Source organism: Jaculus jaculus, chromosome 1 (genome assembly GCF_020740685.1).
Source record: "Jaculus jaculus isolate mJacJac1 chromosome 1, mJacJac1.mat.Y.cur, whole genome shotgun sequence".
NCBI classification, from domain to species: Eukaryota; Metazoa; Chordata; class Mammalia; order Rodentia; family Dipodidae; genus Jaculus; species Jaculus jaculus.
Genome location: NC_059102.1, coordinates 305,741,820 through 305,758,957, shown reverse-complemented (window position 1 = coordinate 305,758,957; position 17,138 = coordinate 305,741,820). Strand labels below are relative to the sequence as shown.

General features: G+C 38.5%; 1 protein-coding gene across 2 annotated transcripts; it reads left to right on the top strand.

The window, feature by feature from the left end:
• The first annotated feature begins 945 nt into the window (after positions 1–945).
• LOC101594274 (putative dimethylaniline monooxygenase [N-oxide-forming] 6) lies at positions 946–16,885 on the top strand. 2 transcript variants are annotated; one of them, XM_045135346.1, is made up of 9 exons: positions 946–1,083; positions 5,353–5,541; positions 8,653–8,815; positions 10,129–10,271; positions 11,813–12,012; positions 12,990–13,345; positions 14,374–14,446; positions 15,963–15,967; positions 16,521–16,885. In XM_045135346.1, exons 1-9 carry the CDS (start codon positions 952–954, stop codon positions 16,883–16,885), a joined length of 1,626 nt encoding a protein of 541 aa, XP_044991281.1. In that variant the 5' UTR covers positions 946–951. The 2 variants fall into 2 exon arrangements, with proteins under 2 accessions (XP_044991281.1, XP_004658946.2); XM_004658889.2 differs by lacking the exon at positions 15,963–15,967 and having other exon boundaries at positions 952–1,083; positions 16,543–16,885.
• The last annotated feature ends 253 nt before the right edge of the window (positions 16,886–17,138 follow it).

The window sequence follows — 17,138 nt, the reverse complement described above, 5'->3', positions numbered from 1 at the left end:
GCCTGTTTGTTTATCACTTTTACAAACTCTACAAGAGTCAACTTGGCTCCCCTAGTCAAGCCCTCTGAAGTTTCCAGAAATATGAGCTAATTTTTCAATGCTGACACACAGGCACTTTGCTTACAGCCCAGGTGCTTAGCTTTTGTTTATGTATTCTAGTTTATAATTTCAAAGCAAGAACAAATAAAAGAACTACTGGTGCCCTAATCTCCCAGGGGTTTCGCCTTACACCTGGGTAACCATATCAGTCACTGTTTTATTTTTTTTGAACCAACACCAGAAACCTCAGTTTTCCCTTCCTTCATCCCTTTTCTTAACCTCCGCCCATCCTTTCTCATGTTCTCTTATTCCTAGTACATTCTATTCTTCTCATGCAGGTTTTAACAGAATTCTACACCATGAAAAATTCTAGAAATAGAATTTTTTACTTTAAGAATAATAGCTCCTCCCCCTTTCTCCATTTTAACATCAAAAGACATTGTTTAAAGCCATTTGCGTCTACATTTAGACAGTTGCTGGTTCTCTGGTGAAGGGAAGGTGGCTGATTAAGAGGTAAGGTCCCTTATAGCCAGGCATTCCATGTACACAGGGGTGACTTGGTTCAGTGGTCCCTATACCTACTTTCTAGTTCTGACTCCTTTATGTGCTATCTCTGAAACCTTAGAGTAAATTGGAATTTCAGAATGTCAGAGCTTCATTTGAAAGTGAGAACACTGAGTTGATCTCCAAGGTCTCACAATAGCAATAGCTGGCTGGCTGTGTTATTTATTGGCATATTGAATAAGAAGAGGCCAAAATAACAAGCACAAACTTTTAATGTGCATCTATACCTTCTTATGTTAAGGTGAGGATCCTGGTACATGAATTTTGCCCAGCAATTTCTACTGAGAAACACTTAGCATTGAAAGGATATTCTGCTGAAGGCCTTTTCAGACTCTCCTGCAGCTAACCATGGGCAAGAGAGTGGCCATCATTGGAGCAGGTGTCAGTGGCTTAGCGGCAATCCGGTGCTGTCTGGAGGAAGGGTTGGAGCCCACCTGCTTTGAAAGAAGCACTGATGTCGGAGGCCTATGGAAATTCTCGGTGAGTCACACATCTCTGGAACACTACAGGAAGAGAGATGGGTTCCATTACAAATCAAATCTGATCAGTTCTAAGTCATACCTGGAAGATCAAGCACTAAAGTTCCAGAGCTAGAAAGTGAAATCTTACCTTTCTCATCATACAACTATTTAGCCTTCCCATCATACTAATAGCTGATCACTCAAACTACTTCACACCAGCAGAGCTTGTCCTGGAAAGAGCATTCTCAGCTCATCAGTTACCACCTGGCTGGTAGAGTCCAGGACTCCAGGCTGAAAGGATAACAATGTTTGGCAATTGGCTAAAAATACACCACTGCTTTCCTGTGTGATTTAAATTCTGTAGTGTGTTACTCCTAAATGCCAAGAATATGGTTGAAAATCTGGACTAAGATCAGAAGTCCTGAGCCCTCATGTCAGCGCTCAGGTTTTCTCAGGAGATTTTAAGCAAACTGCTCTTTTCTTTCTGGAGTTCAAGGGCTCATTGTCAAATGCAGAGGCTGGAAATTAAGCTACCTCTAATGGACTTCCCAATTCTAACAGGATATGACTCTATAATTACATGTTGATTTGAACAGACACAAACTATTATAAGTGTGCATATGTAGTTATTGGATAGTCTATCAATTCCAAGTAAAAAATGATTTTTGCCATCTAGTGTTATTGGTATAAAAATAATACATTCATGAATTATTCATATAAACATAACTCATATTTTAAAAGCAAGGTTTTTGAAAATTGTTAGCTTCCCTGTCTTTGAATCCCAGTCAATGTTACTGCACATAAATGATACATATTTTTGATACCAAAAGTATTACATGAGATATAGAACCAATGGTTTGTATTTTTCCATTAAGGAAATAGGTTTTATTGAGAATTCCATTTGATAGTTGTTTAGGAAAGTGTGATCAACTTAGACTAATTCATGAAATTGCTTTACTGTTCCATCATTAAACTAAATGTCACATGGACACTGAATGTGACAATTCTTTGCTAGGCTATAGGATGATAAATATGTGGCATAGTCATTCTATGTACATAGTTTCCACTCCATTTAATAAAGACAGCTATAATATAACTCTATAATCATCTGACAGCAAATGGGCAAGAACTCTTTTGTTAGAAAAACCTTTCTTGAGGTTATAAAACAAGAGTATAATTGACATGCAGCTATGTTCTCCTTTATGCCCTGCAGAAGTTTTATCATAGTTAGTTACAGATTGATATCCCAGATCTTATTAGAACTTTTATGGAACAAAATCTAAAATTGTACATGTTCTAAAATATGTCAGGTCCTACATATTTCAAGTAAACAACTGGAGAACCTTCAATGAATGTCAATCCAATGGATAAGTGTCTTGATTTTCTACAGAAAGGTGTGTACTACTGAAAGCTTAGTGAGTCAATGGTAAAATGTCTCCAGAATAGCACTTTGATTAACTTCAAAGGATACCCTCAAAGAAAGTAGAAGAAGCCTTCCATAGCCTTTGAAAGGTACTGAACAGACATATTGACTTCCCAGCAATGTGCCAATGCCAGTACTATAGGGGAAAGGCAGCAAAGATGATGCTGATCATGCTGTAGCCAGGGAGAAATCCATGAGTTGACCATTACTGCTAAATTAGAAAGTTTATTTAAGGAAGTAAAAAGTGCTATAAAGTCAGACTCTGGTTATCCACAAGAAGGAATGTCTCTTTTCCATAAGATTATGTATATGAACAAAATTCTACTCTGTTCCACTGCGGGGTGGGCAGGAGTGATTATATTCAAATTCTTGACACTTTAGCCTCCTCCACATACCTACAACCCTTCCCCTTTTTCTAAGAAATGTTGCTTGGCCCAATATATGATCAGACAGGAATTTTTGAAAAATGTGTTATATAAGCTTTCATCTAGCAAGCCCCTGCTAGGCAGAAGATGTGCAGGAAGACAGAAACCTGATCCTGCTGAACTTTTCACCATGTGCTTTATCTAAGAAATGCAAACGAAATGGAGTTTAATGGCCAGCAGGCTGAGTTTTTAGTTTCATATACACTTAAATAGAGCCTCATGTCCTCAAAAGATTTTTTGTTGATACTGCAATAAGAAACTTCTCCCATCCAAGCACTAAGGAGGCCTAACCCTACTTAGCTTCCAAGATCAGACAAAATGGGGCACATTCAAGGTGGTATGATCATAGATAGAGATAATAAATTTCTCAACAAGCACGCAATAGATTAGCAGCAATTTGACTGAAAGGAGGAAACAATAGAACCAGAACTGTCTAGACCCATTTATTCTTTCATCTCTCTCTCTTTCTCCCCTCTCTTTCTCTCTCTCTCTCCCACACACACTCTATCTCTGCATATGTATATGTATGTACATATGTATACATGTATATATGTTTAGTGAGCACACTATTTATCCCGTACTATGTTAGCTTCAGATATGAAGTGTGCCAGGCAGCCAGCATTTTTAAAGGAGAGAGGGAACTAAGATTAAAATACCTATGACATAAGAGAACATGTAATCGGGGTCATAAAGACAATAGGAAGTTGGCAGACACAAGGATGATTTGGCTACTGGTGAAGGGAAAGAAAAGGAGTGTAAGATAAAGAAGGCAACTTTTGAACTGGGACTTAAGGTTTATTTAGACAAATGGAAAGGAACAAAAAGTGGAGATGGAACATGGGAGGAAATCAAGGAAGACTGCTAAAATGCATGCACATTCTGGAATTAGAGACCGGCCTTGCCCTAGAGGGGAAGATATGAGACGAACACAGACATAACCCAAAATGGCATGACAGTTACTTGGACTCTGGTGCTAGATCAAGGGGTCTTAGGCCCAAGACATAGTCTGAGCTAAATTTCCTCCAAACTATCCTATATATTAGAAAAATGAAAAGGCATGTTCTGTGGAGCAACTGACTATTATTATTTAATACATTTGCTTTTCCTTTGAAGAATAGTCTTTTAGGGAAAATTCCAAGTTCTCTTTTTGTGATAAGATTGGCTGGAGTCAAGGGACAAAAGAGCAGAGACTTATTCAAGATGAAAACAATCATAGGCCTTTTCATCTCCATTCTCAGAGTAGAGCCTCACAACTTTTTAACCAGTCACTTGCCCACAGTTCAGCCCTTCATCCTTTCAATGGGCAGCTGAGCAACCTCCTTCCCTCCTGTGTCAAAACAGTCAACAGAAGGCATCAGCCATGAGTGAACAAGAATGACTAAGACTCAAATACTGGAAAGGAATGAGCTTTCACCCCTTTTCTGACTTCCACAAAATTTTCCAAGCAAGTAAAATTACAAGAAATCCAGCAACCATAAGTAGGCAGGTGTATTTTCAACTTGAGGAGAAGCCCAGGGGAGAACCCTGCCCTCCTTGAGACACAGACCTTACAATCCTTTCTAAGTCTTTGGTGTGTCTCCACCTTACAAAGGCTAGCCAGGGTAGGAGAGAGCTAGAAGTCTTGAATCCAGCAATAACATGACATCCCATCCTTTTCCTCTATTACACAAGAATTCCTTTGGGCTTTGGGGATGTCAAGGCTGCCAGCTTTTAAATGTATCCTCAAGATAGCACATTGTGTACACTGTTATCCTGTCCTCTTAAGAGACAGGAAATGTTTGTTTTCAATTTAGCTTTCAACTACTCCTCAACAAGAAGTCACTTTTCAATTACACAGTGGCTTCAAAATGAAATGACAAGATGGAACACATGTTCTAAGTCCTGTGCCGTTTCCTTACTGAAGAGTGAATACCCATACCTAGTGAATTAAAGAAACTTCAGACATAGAACTCATTTACAACTGTGCAGTGTTTCCCCAAGCGTGACTCCTGGACAAGCCACATCAACATCCTCTGGCACTTCTGAGACGTGCACATCCACAGGCCCTGCCTCAAGTGCAATGAATCCAAAACTGTGAGGTTGAGAAACCTCCTATCTTCTAAGCAACACTCTGTGATTCTGATTACACGGGGTTTTGTTACAGGTGAAGAGATTACTGAGCTGTTGTGCTCTTGCTGGTTTTAACATGGGGCAGAACAGGTGGCAGTGCAGACGGGAGGAGGTGAACCTGGAGCTAATGGTAGTAAAACTGTGGTAAAGGGACTAATATGCAGAGAAACCCAGTTCTGTGATTCGTACTAGGTAAAGAGCTTTCTATAGCATATCTTAAAGATAACTTAATTTTTTAATATTAAAAATGTTGTAGCCAATGAAGAATTGATGCTCCTCAGAAGGGAGCACCATTCTTGGCTTCTTTTCACAGCCTTGTTCTCCTTCCTAGGACCAAGCAGAGGACGGCAGAGCCAGCATTTACCAGTCGGTATTCACCAACTCTTCAAAAGAAATGATGTGTTTCCCAGACTATCCCTACCCAGATGATTACCCAAACTTCATGCACCACAGCAAGCTCCAGGAATACATAAAGATGTTTGCTCAAAAGAAGAATCTTTTAAGATATATACAGTTTGAGGTAGGGATTTCCTTGTAATTGATAACTTTGGTATTAATAGATACAAATAGAAGAGATAAAAGTCAAAAAGAAGTCCTCATCAAGTGTTTTGACACCTCCCCAGTCAATTTCTGTGTCAGGTTATAAAAGAGTTATGCACTGGTCTCCCCCAAATCTCATGCTCCGCAATTCTCTGGAGCTTTTTTAATACCTGTGAAAATTAGTGAACTTTTAATATTCTTATAAAATAATCTAAAATTTTCTAGTCCATATATAGACTTCTGTGGGATTAATGCCAATGGGTTATGGTTTAACCAAATGTGACATTTGTTAGTAATTCTAACATTATAAAGAGAGTATGAACTGAAATGAATGGCCAGTATGCTCATCACCCCCATCCTTCACCCATTTAGTTCATGAGATTTCTTCTTAAAGAGTGTAATGTTATGCCAGAGACATCGTTCCTGTTGGTGGCAATAATGTTGTGTGGAAGGCTTGCCTTGCTTACAATTAAATGCAAAACACATGCATACAATGAAGGAAACCATCAACAAAATTATGAGTTGAGGTTGTATTTTCATAATTATTTTAATGTATAGTCAAAATAAAATTTTCTAGTTGTCACTTCACTCCATTCGTTCATTGATGCATTTGTGGCATTCCAAATGCAATAAATGGTCAAACGTTAATCAAGTTACTAATATATGCTTGCATCATGCTGTGTGCTGTATGTCAAAGAAAAGCCTCACACTCAGTTCTCAAGAAAACCATCTAATCAGGATTCAAAATGAATATATGGAAAGTAACAATATTAGTTTCAAATAAATGTTACATTTAAAAAATTTTAAAGCTGTCTGTAGTTTATAAAATTGAATACTATAAAAAAATCAAAAAAGCAAGTCAATACTTTGGTAAAGGAGAATATAAAATTTAAAATGATACCTAGGGCCATTCCATCCTGAATGTGCCTGGTCTCAGCTAAAATGGGGCTGAGGTTATGACTGTAATTAAAATGTTTACCACACAAACATGAGGAATTATATTAGACTCATAAACTATATAAAAACCAGAGAGAGGGTATACACCTACAACCCTAGTGCTGGGGAGGTGAGAAGTTAGGAAGATCCATCACTGAGGCTTGCTGACCAGCAAGTCTGTATGAATCAGTGAGTTCCAGGTTCATGGAGAGCCTTGTCGCAAAAAAAATCAAATAAAATAGGGCTGGACTGATGTCTCAGTAGTTAAGATGTTTGCCTGCAAAACCCAAAGACCTGAGTTTAATTCCCCAGTACCTATGGATGTGTGCATATACATATATGCCCACACAGTCATATACACATGCTACACACACATGCAAAAAAAAAATAGAGGGTTATTTTGCAAGCATATCAATGATGGTGAGGTGCATACATTCACGATTGATGTGATGGCACAATATCCATCAAAGTCAGTTTTGCTTCTTATATCATCAAAGTTTTCTCATGATCAAAAACAGTTAGTGGAACTTCTAGACAGGACAAAAATAAAGGATAAAATTGGGAAGGCAGACAAAGGACATTTTCCATGCTGAAACAGCTCTTTTTCTCAAACTTTCTCAAAAAGTCTATGCAATATCTACTTATATCTCATGAACCACTTGAATTGCATAGGAGCCTTAAACAGGTACCTTTGCAGTGTACTTGGTAGCTTTGAACAAAATCAGGCTCTGTTAGTAAGAAAGAGGAGAGGATGGGTATTAGAGAAACCATTGGCAGTCTCTGTCCAAGAAATTAGTGAGAATATCAGAAAGTAAGACTTGAAAAGAACTTGGACCAAAATTATGTGTATTTTCTTTATCGCAATATGTTTTATTTATTTATTTGAGAGAGAGAAAGAATGGACATGCCAGGGCCTCCAGCCACTGCAAACAAACTCCAGAAGCGTTAGCCCCCTCGTGCACCTGGCTTACATGGGTCCTGGAGAATTAAACTGGGATTCTTTGGCTTCACAGGCAAATGCCTTAACTACTAAGCCATCTCTCCAGCCCTGGATTTTCTATCATAACATTAGTGGTGTGGAATAAATCCTAGAGTCTGCGAAGTATCAGAAATGCATTTGAGCATGAAGCACAGAATCAACACGGTCCTTTTAAAAGATCAATCCTACAAGTAGCACTCAAGAGGCAAATGCAGGAGGATTGCCATGAGTTTGAGGCCACCCCTGAGACTACAAAGGGAATTCCAGGTCAGCCTGAGATTCAGTTAGACCCTACCTCAAAAAGCCAAAAAAATAAAAAATAAAAAATCCTACAAGTAGGATGAGAGATGGTTTGTAAGGAATTGGCGACTGGAGGTTACCTAGTTGTAGACTCTTGAAACACTGTTTCCAAGAGTTGTACCAATACTTGAACCCTGACAGCACAAGTGATCACAGAAAGAAAGCATAGAATAGTGAGATTCTGAGAAAACAAACGATTATCTAGATATAAGGCAGAGATGGAAAAACCAATATACAAAACTAGTTGTGTGTTTGGAGTCTACATGGCCAGGAAGTTCATGTCATCTCTCAAAGAATTAACTGCAAAAGTCAAAGCCAGTTAGGGAGAAAGCAGAAGTAGGTCCATCGAGCATGCTTCCTTTGAAAAAGCACTAAATGGTTGCCCAGACCGAAAGTTAAACTAGATCGCAGAGGAAGAGTAAAGCTCAACATACATAGATGGCCATACAGAGGAGGTCAGTTATATTGCAAAGAAAGGGCTAGGATCAAACCCTGAGACACACCTATATTTAGAGTAGAAGGAAGACAAGACCAGAGAAGGAGGAGGCCATGTTGGTGCCAGGCAGCGGTAAAGAAACTACGAATTTGTTGTGTAGTACCACTCACAGAATGACTTGGTATTAATTGCTCCCATTGTCAACTAACCAGATGTCAAAAACTAAACAAACCCCAACTAGTAATTTTCTTTCAATGAAATCTGAAGGCTCAGTGAAGATTCACTGTGAGCTCTATTTCTGTGTCTTTCTATACAGTTTTCAATGACAAGGATAGCTCATAATCATTCTTTCCTTTACAAAATAAATGAATAAATAACTACAAGAAAGAAATAAAACAGATCTATAGATAAAGGTAATTCTTTTTCTAATTTTTGTTCAGACCCTGGTTTCCAGTATAAAGAAATGTCCCAGCTTCTCAGTCACTGGCCAGTGGGTTGTTGTCACTGAAAAGGATGGGGAGCAGACGTCTATTGTGTTTGATGCTGTAATGATCTGTTCAGGACATCATGTATACCCAAATATGCCAACTGATTCTTTTCCTGGTAAGTCTGAAAAGTATATGTAATAATATTGGGACTTAGATGCATACATTAAGTGTTGAAACATATCTTTACATAGATTATACATCATAATCATGTTTAAGGAACCAGAAATTTCAAAAGAAAATATATTTATGTCTGATGATACACTATACAAAGAGTAATAAATTGCCTCATAACCTGATATTTTCAAAGTATCAAGGAACTGTAAAGCCAGAGATAAGAAGACACTAAGTATTTCAGAGACAGTAACTCCAAAACAAATTCTGGCAGTTCATGAAGTCTCTGAGCAGACTTGTATCCAAGGGTGTAGACAAAATCCAGCCAGCAAATAATTTTTTTAAAGGTGCATCTTATTATATACAGGAAAAACTTCCTAATTTCATCTTCATCTATAATTAGCAAATGAATTTTAGTCCTATAGCATACTCCACTACCATCCCAAAATGACAACATTATGCAAATGAAATACATACAAAATCTTTCTACCCTCTTTTTCTTCCCTTCCACCCTTCTTTCCTTCATTCCTCCCTGCCTCTTTCCTCTTTCCTACTGTTCTTGCCAAAGATGTGCAGTAGAGTTAAAGATGGAGTATCACCTCTAGGCATGATGTTTATTAGAAGACCAGTGGTTCAGGAAGAGTAGACTAAACTGTTCATGCTAGTAGGCTGTACATTTAATGGTTATGTGTATGAAGTCAAACTACATGATTCCCTTAAGTTCTTTATCCAAGCTTCCTTATCTTTTTAAAACAGGTAACAGTGTATACCACTCAAGGATATTAGCATAATGAGAAAGTTGTTGAAATATGAAAAGCATTCAGCAGAAGATCTAGACTACAATTGGTACCTAATATTATTATTGGTAAAATAAAAGTTCTAATATCTTTATAAAACTTTAAGATACCAGAAGTGATCAACTAGGCACTTTAGTACCAAATAAAAATAAAAATAAGGGGCTGGAGAGATGGCTTAGCGGTTAAGCGCTTGCCTGTGAAGCCTAAGGACCCCGGTTCGAGGCTCGGTTCCCCAGGTCCCACGTTAGCCAGATGCACAAGGGGGCGCACGCGTCTGGAGTTCGTTTGCAGAGGCTGGAAGCCCTGGCGCGCCCATTCTCTCTCTCTCCTCTATCTGTCTTTCTCTCTGTGTCTGTCGCTCACAAATAAATAAATAATTTTAAAAAAATAAATAAATAAATAAAAATAAACACTACGTGGATAAATGTGCTTCAACTAGGGAATTTTTTGCAATTGAAACTGATACTGTGTTTAAACAATGAAAATTGAACCTATTGTAAATTTTTGAAAACCAATTTAGGCCTAGACCAGTTTCAAGGCAAATACCTCCACAGCCGGGATTACAAAGGTCCAGAAGTCTTCAAGGGGAAGAGAGTCCTTGTAATTGGCATGGGAAACTCAGCCTCAGACATTGCTGTTGAACTCAGTCGTCAGGCCACACAGGTATGCGATGTAAGAGGTTTTGGTAAAGGTGCATGCCATGTCACACCACCTGTTATCTACAAGATTTGAGTCAAGGATGCTGAGCATGATAGCACACATCTTTAATACCAGCCCTCAAGTGACCAAAGTAGGAGGACTGCTGTGAGTTTGAGGCCAGCTTAAGCTGACTACTTAGTGAATTTCAGGTCAGCCTAGACTAGAGTGAGATCCTACCTCAAAAAGTCAAAATAAATTGAGGACATGAGATATTCTCCTTAGAAATGAAGGAATGCATTCGCTGTTAAGTCCACGCTGATGACACTGAAAGTAAGTGTGTGTATACATGAATATGTAAATGTCTACTTTTTTGTTTTTATTTTATGTTCTGATTAATCTCAAATCAATTAGCCAGGCTCTGTCTTTATTTATTTAAAAACATTATATACCATCTAAAGTATGAAAGAGTGTGTGCTACCAGTGAAAAGCTCTAGAACATCACACAAGGTGGTTCTCACTATCCTTCATTTATTCAACAACAGGTATTCAATAAATATCAGGCACTATTATGTGTCAGAACTATGTTAAGCTAAAACCACAGGCAGAAGTTAGAGTCTCTCATGACTTCACAGAATAGCCAGTGGGTGGAGATGAGGTGACAGATGTGCAAATCATCATTAGAGGAAGTCACACGTCTTCCAGTGAAATTAGATGTGGCAACAGCATCACCAGGAAAACCTAACAACTTGATAATGTCAAGGAAGGCTTCCAGAGGACTCAAATTGCTATCATTAGTAGATCATTAAGAAATTCAGTATAATATTAAGAAAACAAGTATTTGATAAAATAAGAAATGGATATAAAGGAAACCTAACTTACTGAGTCTCTACCAGACCTGTCATCTTAGTCTATGAGTGTGAAAAAGTTAAGCCAGTCACAGTTGAATATAAACCCTCCTGTTCTAAGAGCTAGGATTATGGTTCTTTTTTATTTTAATTTTTGCATGAGCAGGGGCGTGTGCATATGTATATGCATGTTTGCATATGTGTAGGTGCATATGTATGCACAGGTGCATGTGGAGGCCAGAGGTCAGCAATGCTTGTCTTCCTCAATTCCTCTCGACCTTACCTTCTGAGATCAGGGTCTCTCACTAAATCTGGAGCTCACCCGTTCCACTAGGCTAGCTAGCCTGCAAGCCCCAGAGAATCTCCTATCTCTGTCTTCCCAACATGGGGTTACAGGCATAGGCCTCTGCACCTGCCTTTCACGTGAGAACTGGAATCCAACTTCAGGTTTGCGTACTTGTGTGGCAAGCACTTTACCAACTAAGCCATCTCCCCAGCCTCTATAATTATTTAAACTACTCACCAGCCCTTTGAAATGGCCAGCGAGGAATCTTGCTTCTACCTTGCTACAAGTATGACCTGTTCATCCGTACCTACATCTTTGAAAGTATTCCTAAGTGGATATTATAGTAATATATAGAAGTACCCAAAGAATTGTTCCTTTACTTGTATTATTTCTCACCGAGAGATACTAAAATCTGTGTTTTTTCTCCCTACCAGGTCATTATCAGCACAAGAAGTGGTTCCTGGGTCATGAGTCGGGTTTGGGATGACGGTTATCCTTGGGATATGGTATATGTTACCCGATTTGCAACCTTTCTCCGGAATGTGCTTCCTTCATTTGTATCTGACTGGTTATATGTCAAGAAGATGAATACGTGGTTTAAACATGAGAACTATGGCCTGATGCCTCTAAATGGGTATGACAAATAACACACTCTCTTTTTTTTTTTTTTTTTTCATTTGAAACAGTATGTTCTAGTTCAAGTGAATTCCTTCTGCCTAGCTCTTATGTTAGTCATTGAAGCTGGTGGGACTAAATTCTAGACTGCTTGGGTGACACAATTTACCCAAAGATCACGTATGGGTTGGAAATTAGTCTAGTGGAGAAAAGAATGGGGTTATGCAAAGTAGGGATGGATTAAGCAAAAAGAACATTTAGAAAAGATGGTTCATTTAGGGTAGTTAAAATCCATGGCATAGAACTTAGAGGGCTGGGCTGGAGAGATGCCTTTAGCAGGTTAGGCACTTGCCTGTGAAGCCTAAGAACCCAAGTTTGATTCTCCAGGTCCCATGTAAGCCAGATTCAAATGGTAACAAATGCCTCTGGAGTTTGTTTGCAGTGGCCACAGGCCCTGATATGCCCATTTTCTCCTTCTCTCTCTCCTTTCTCTCTCTCCTTCTTTCTGTCTCTAATAAATGAATAAAAATAAAAATTTTAAAGTTTTAAAGAACTTAGAGGGCTGAACAAACTAACTGGACTTGTTTGAAGACTATTATATCCATGTTCGTAAGTAAATGAGAGTATTATTAATAATATCTGCTTTCAAGACTGCAATATTTAGTAAGATAAACAATATGTGTCTGACTTACTTTGTAAGTGATGAAGCTTCACAAATATTGGTTCTTCTTAACCTCAAATTTTCTAATGTGCTTTGACAAAGCATTTAACAAAGTGCTATCAACCCAGACAAAGGAAGAGTTTCAGAGTTGCAGAGGTGATAAACAAAGAAATGCCAAGATTTACAACATTTCTATGTATGAGAGATACTTGGAGGAAATTCTAGAATCTCTGAGGGAATTTTAAGTCAACATGAAATATGTTCTCATGAAAAATACCATTGCTAGAATTATGTCAACTGAAATGCAAGAGCATTTCTGTCTTGTTTTTGCACAGTTCCCTAAGAAAAGAGCCCGTCTTCAACGATGAGCTTCCATCCCGCATCCTGTGTGGCACCTTGTCCATCAAGCCCAGTGTGAAGAAATTCACAGAAACCTCCGCTGTATTTGAGGATGGCACCATGTTTGAGGCCATCGACTGTATCATCTTTGCAACAGGCTATGGCTATGCCTACCCCTTCCTAGATGACTCCATCATCAAAAGCAGAAACAATGAAGTCACCTTGTATAAAGGCATCTTCCCTCCTCAACTAGAGAAATCAACCATGGCAGTGATTGGCCTCGTCCAGTCCCTTGGGGCTGCCATCCCCACAGCTGACCTGCAGGCCCGCTGGGCTGCTAAAGTATTTACAAGTAGGTAGGCCATTCTGCCTTTTTTGTTTTTGTTTTTGTGTTTGTGTTTGTTTTTTGAGGTAGGGTTTCACTCTAGCTCAAACTGATCTGGAATTCACTATGTAGTCTCAGGCTGGCTTGAATTCATGTCAATCCTCCTACTTCTGCCTCCCAAGGGCTGGCATTAAAGGTTTGCATCACCATGTCGACTGTCTTTCATTCTTTAAGTCAATAAGTACTTGCTATGGGCCAACTACTGGGCTTACAGATCCAAAGGGAACAAAACAAACATGACTTCACACATGTATCTACTGAGTACCTACTACATGCCAGGCTCTGTCTTGGCACTTAGGTCACAGTGCCAACTTAAACAGACCCAAATTTTGGCTCCTTCCTTTCTAGCTGAGTGAATAGCAAATAACAATAATAGGGTGCCATCAAGCAGAGGTAACATGCTAACAGTGACTGGGAAGTGTTCATGCACTACAAATGTCATATAGTAACTCTCTTTCATCAGTATAATCATCAGTCAGAAATAGTGAAATTTGAAAAAAAAAAAAAAACTAAAACTTTCCTGCTTCAGCAAAACACTAAAATCCCATGAATCTTTTCATTATCTATTCTACATATTATGTACCTTAAAGTCAACTATTTTTTCAGATTATTACTTGAGAGAACTTGTAGTTAGAGGATATGTACAAGAAATATGAAGAAATGATTCCACTATCATGTGCATGTGGGGTGCCGGAGGTATGCTAGGGAGTAAGCTCTCTATAATGTTACAAGCAATGTGTGATTTGGGTGATTTGAAGCCATCACTGCACTTCAGGCCAGCTTTCCCCTCTCCATGAATTCATCACCTTCTCAGGACTTTGTATCTGTGAATTGTTACTCTACAAAAGGTTTTCTTTAGTACACTTAGAGCTCACTGTAATACAAAATGTTTTAGGAATATGTCTCACAAGCACTGAATCAATTTAATCCCATGTCATCATATATGACTGATTTCTTTGTCTTTTTCAATGTTCTTTCTTCATTTTTTTTTCTAGACACATGTACCCTGCCAACTACAAACAACATGATGAATGACATTGATGAGAAAATGGGAAAGAAACTCAAGTGGTAAGCAACTACACTTGCTAATGAAATAAGTCATAAAGTGTATATAACATGCAGAAAACATTAATGTGCCCTGTAATATTGGTACCAGGAATAGGTCACATTATTTGGATTCTTGCTAAAATGGAACTACAGTAGGTGAGGAAAGTCATTACTCTTTGTCCATATAGCCTTAGTAGAAAGGTTCTCTAAACCTTGGGTGAACTTTGCCCTCTAGGAAACATGTGACAAATATCTGGAGACATGAATGTTCATTTCAAATAAAGATGCAAACTAGTGGCCCCCTATGAGTAGATACTGGAGTGCTGCTAATCATCCTATCAAGTGAAGAACAGCCACAAAACCAAGGAGTGATCCAGCTCTAGATGTCAGTAAATATCTGAGAAATAAATCTGCATCTTTCCCCAAAAGATCTCATAACTCTGCCAGCAAGCTAGCCACCTAGAAATGGTCTTTGGATCTAGTCTGCTACATAGAAACAAGGCAAATGAATCTAATCTGTTGTCATGAGAAATTCTAAAAGAAAAAAGTAGTCATGAGCTGGGCATGGTGGAACATACTTTTAGCCCCAGCACAAAGGAGACATAGGTAGGAGGGTTGCCATAAGTTTGAGGCCACCCTAAGACTCCATAGTGAATTCCAGGTCAATTGGGCTAAAGCGAGACCATACCTCAAAAAAAAAAAACTAAAAACTAAAAACTAAAAAGTCATGTTTTCAAGTACAGCATCCATGTGGTTAATCATTTAATGGCTGGATAGATGATATTTAAACACTCCATGAAAGAAAATCTTTTCAAAATAAAATATATATCAAAACCTGTGGTGATACATGCCTTTAATCCCAGTCATTGGGATATCAAGGTAGGAGGATCACTATGAATTCCAGGTCAGCCTGGGCTAAAACAGGACCATACCAAAAAAAAAAACAAAACAAAAAAAAAAAAACTGTTGAAATTTTAATAAATATCAAATTTTACTAGGATGAAAAATTATTTTATAGGATGCTTCTTTCATTTTCCAAACCTCCAATATGTTATTCATTGAATGTCACAGGGTAGACATCAGTTCAAAGGCAAGGGAAGAGAAGAAATGGAATCCTCAGATCCACATAACCTCATGCTACAGAGATAGGCATTCCTATCTGCTGGTAATTCGTAATTCATGCAGCTTGACAGCCTATCCTTTAGAGGCCAATAATAATAGAAAAGGAAAAGAAAGTTTAAACACCAATTTTGTTTCTTAAATAGCAAGCTTTTCTTTAGATTTCTGTAAATCACACAAGGCCACACTCCTACTATGAAGGTGTGGAACTATTTATATAAATATACTCCAATAGTATAAAACCGTATATAATATCTCAATTTTAAACAACCCCATAGAAAAAAATCTAACATTGGCAGATTCTATGCAATGCTATATGCAAAATACACCTGTGCACTCAAGAGGTTGAGGCAGAAAGATTGTCATAAATTTGAGACCAGCCTAGACTTAAGTTTCAGGCCATTCTGGGCTACAAGAGCATGTGTTAACTAGTAAAGCAAGCACACTTGCCTAGCTTTAGGGAGGCTGTGGGTTCAGTCCCCAACACCACACATTTACAAAAGCAAGCCAAGTGAATCAGTTGCTTTAATTCAGTCACTCTAGCCCATATTGTCAGAAGTAAAAGGTCAAAATTACAGCCACTTTACAGATTAGGAAAGAAAAGAAAGAAGAAAAATAACTCCATTAAATTCAAGTTTTTAAGAAAAGAAAGAGAGATAAAGGGGTATAGCTGGAGATGTTAACAAAATTTTATTTTCTTTTTTAATAGTTTTAGTTATTTGAGAAATAGAGACAAAAATAAAAACAGGCAGTTATAGAGAGAGTGTGTTTGTGTCTGCATATGAGCTCCACATGAGCCACCCTGTGTATCTGGTCCTATGGGGGAACTGGGGAGTTGAATTCAGACTGGCAAGCTCCACAAGCAAGTGTCTTTAACCACTGAGCTATCTCTCCAGCCTCTAAAATGTTATTTTCTAATACATAATTTTTTTAAAAAATGCAATACTTCTGTCTGCAACTGGGATATTCATTTCAGTTTGTTTGTTTTCTTTCCTCAGGTTTGGCCAGAGCCATACCTTGCAGACAGATTATATCACATACATGGATGAGCTGAGTTCCTTCATAGGGGCCAAGCCTAACATACCATGGTTCTTCCTGACTGATCCTAAGCTGGCCCTGGAGGTGTACTTTGGCCCTTGTAGTCCATACCAGTTTCGACTGATGGGACCAGGAAAGTGGGACGGAGCCAGAAATGCCATCTTGACCCAATGGAACCGGACAGTAAAGCCAACTAAGACAAGAGCAGTGGGCAAAGCCCAGGAGCCCCATCACTTTTGCAACTTGCTAAAAATGCTTTTTCTCCCAGTGCTCTTTCTGGCTGCTCTACTCACACTTTATTAATGATAAAATCTGGCTATCAGAGTTCAGCCTAGAAGTGTGATCCCAAAGTATAACTCACAGCACATGTAGACACACATAATCACTGCAGAGCTAACTCCTCCTTTCCTTCCTGCAGATGTAAAACCGAATTCTGAGTACTTTGAATCAAAGTACAAATAAAATGGAAAATACCAGTCTCTCTGTTTCTGATGACAATGTGTTCTCTAAGAGGCTTTTCACATGTTGAACTCAAGTTCAGGGGTGTTTGAGATAA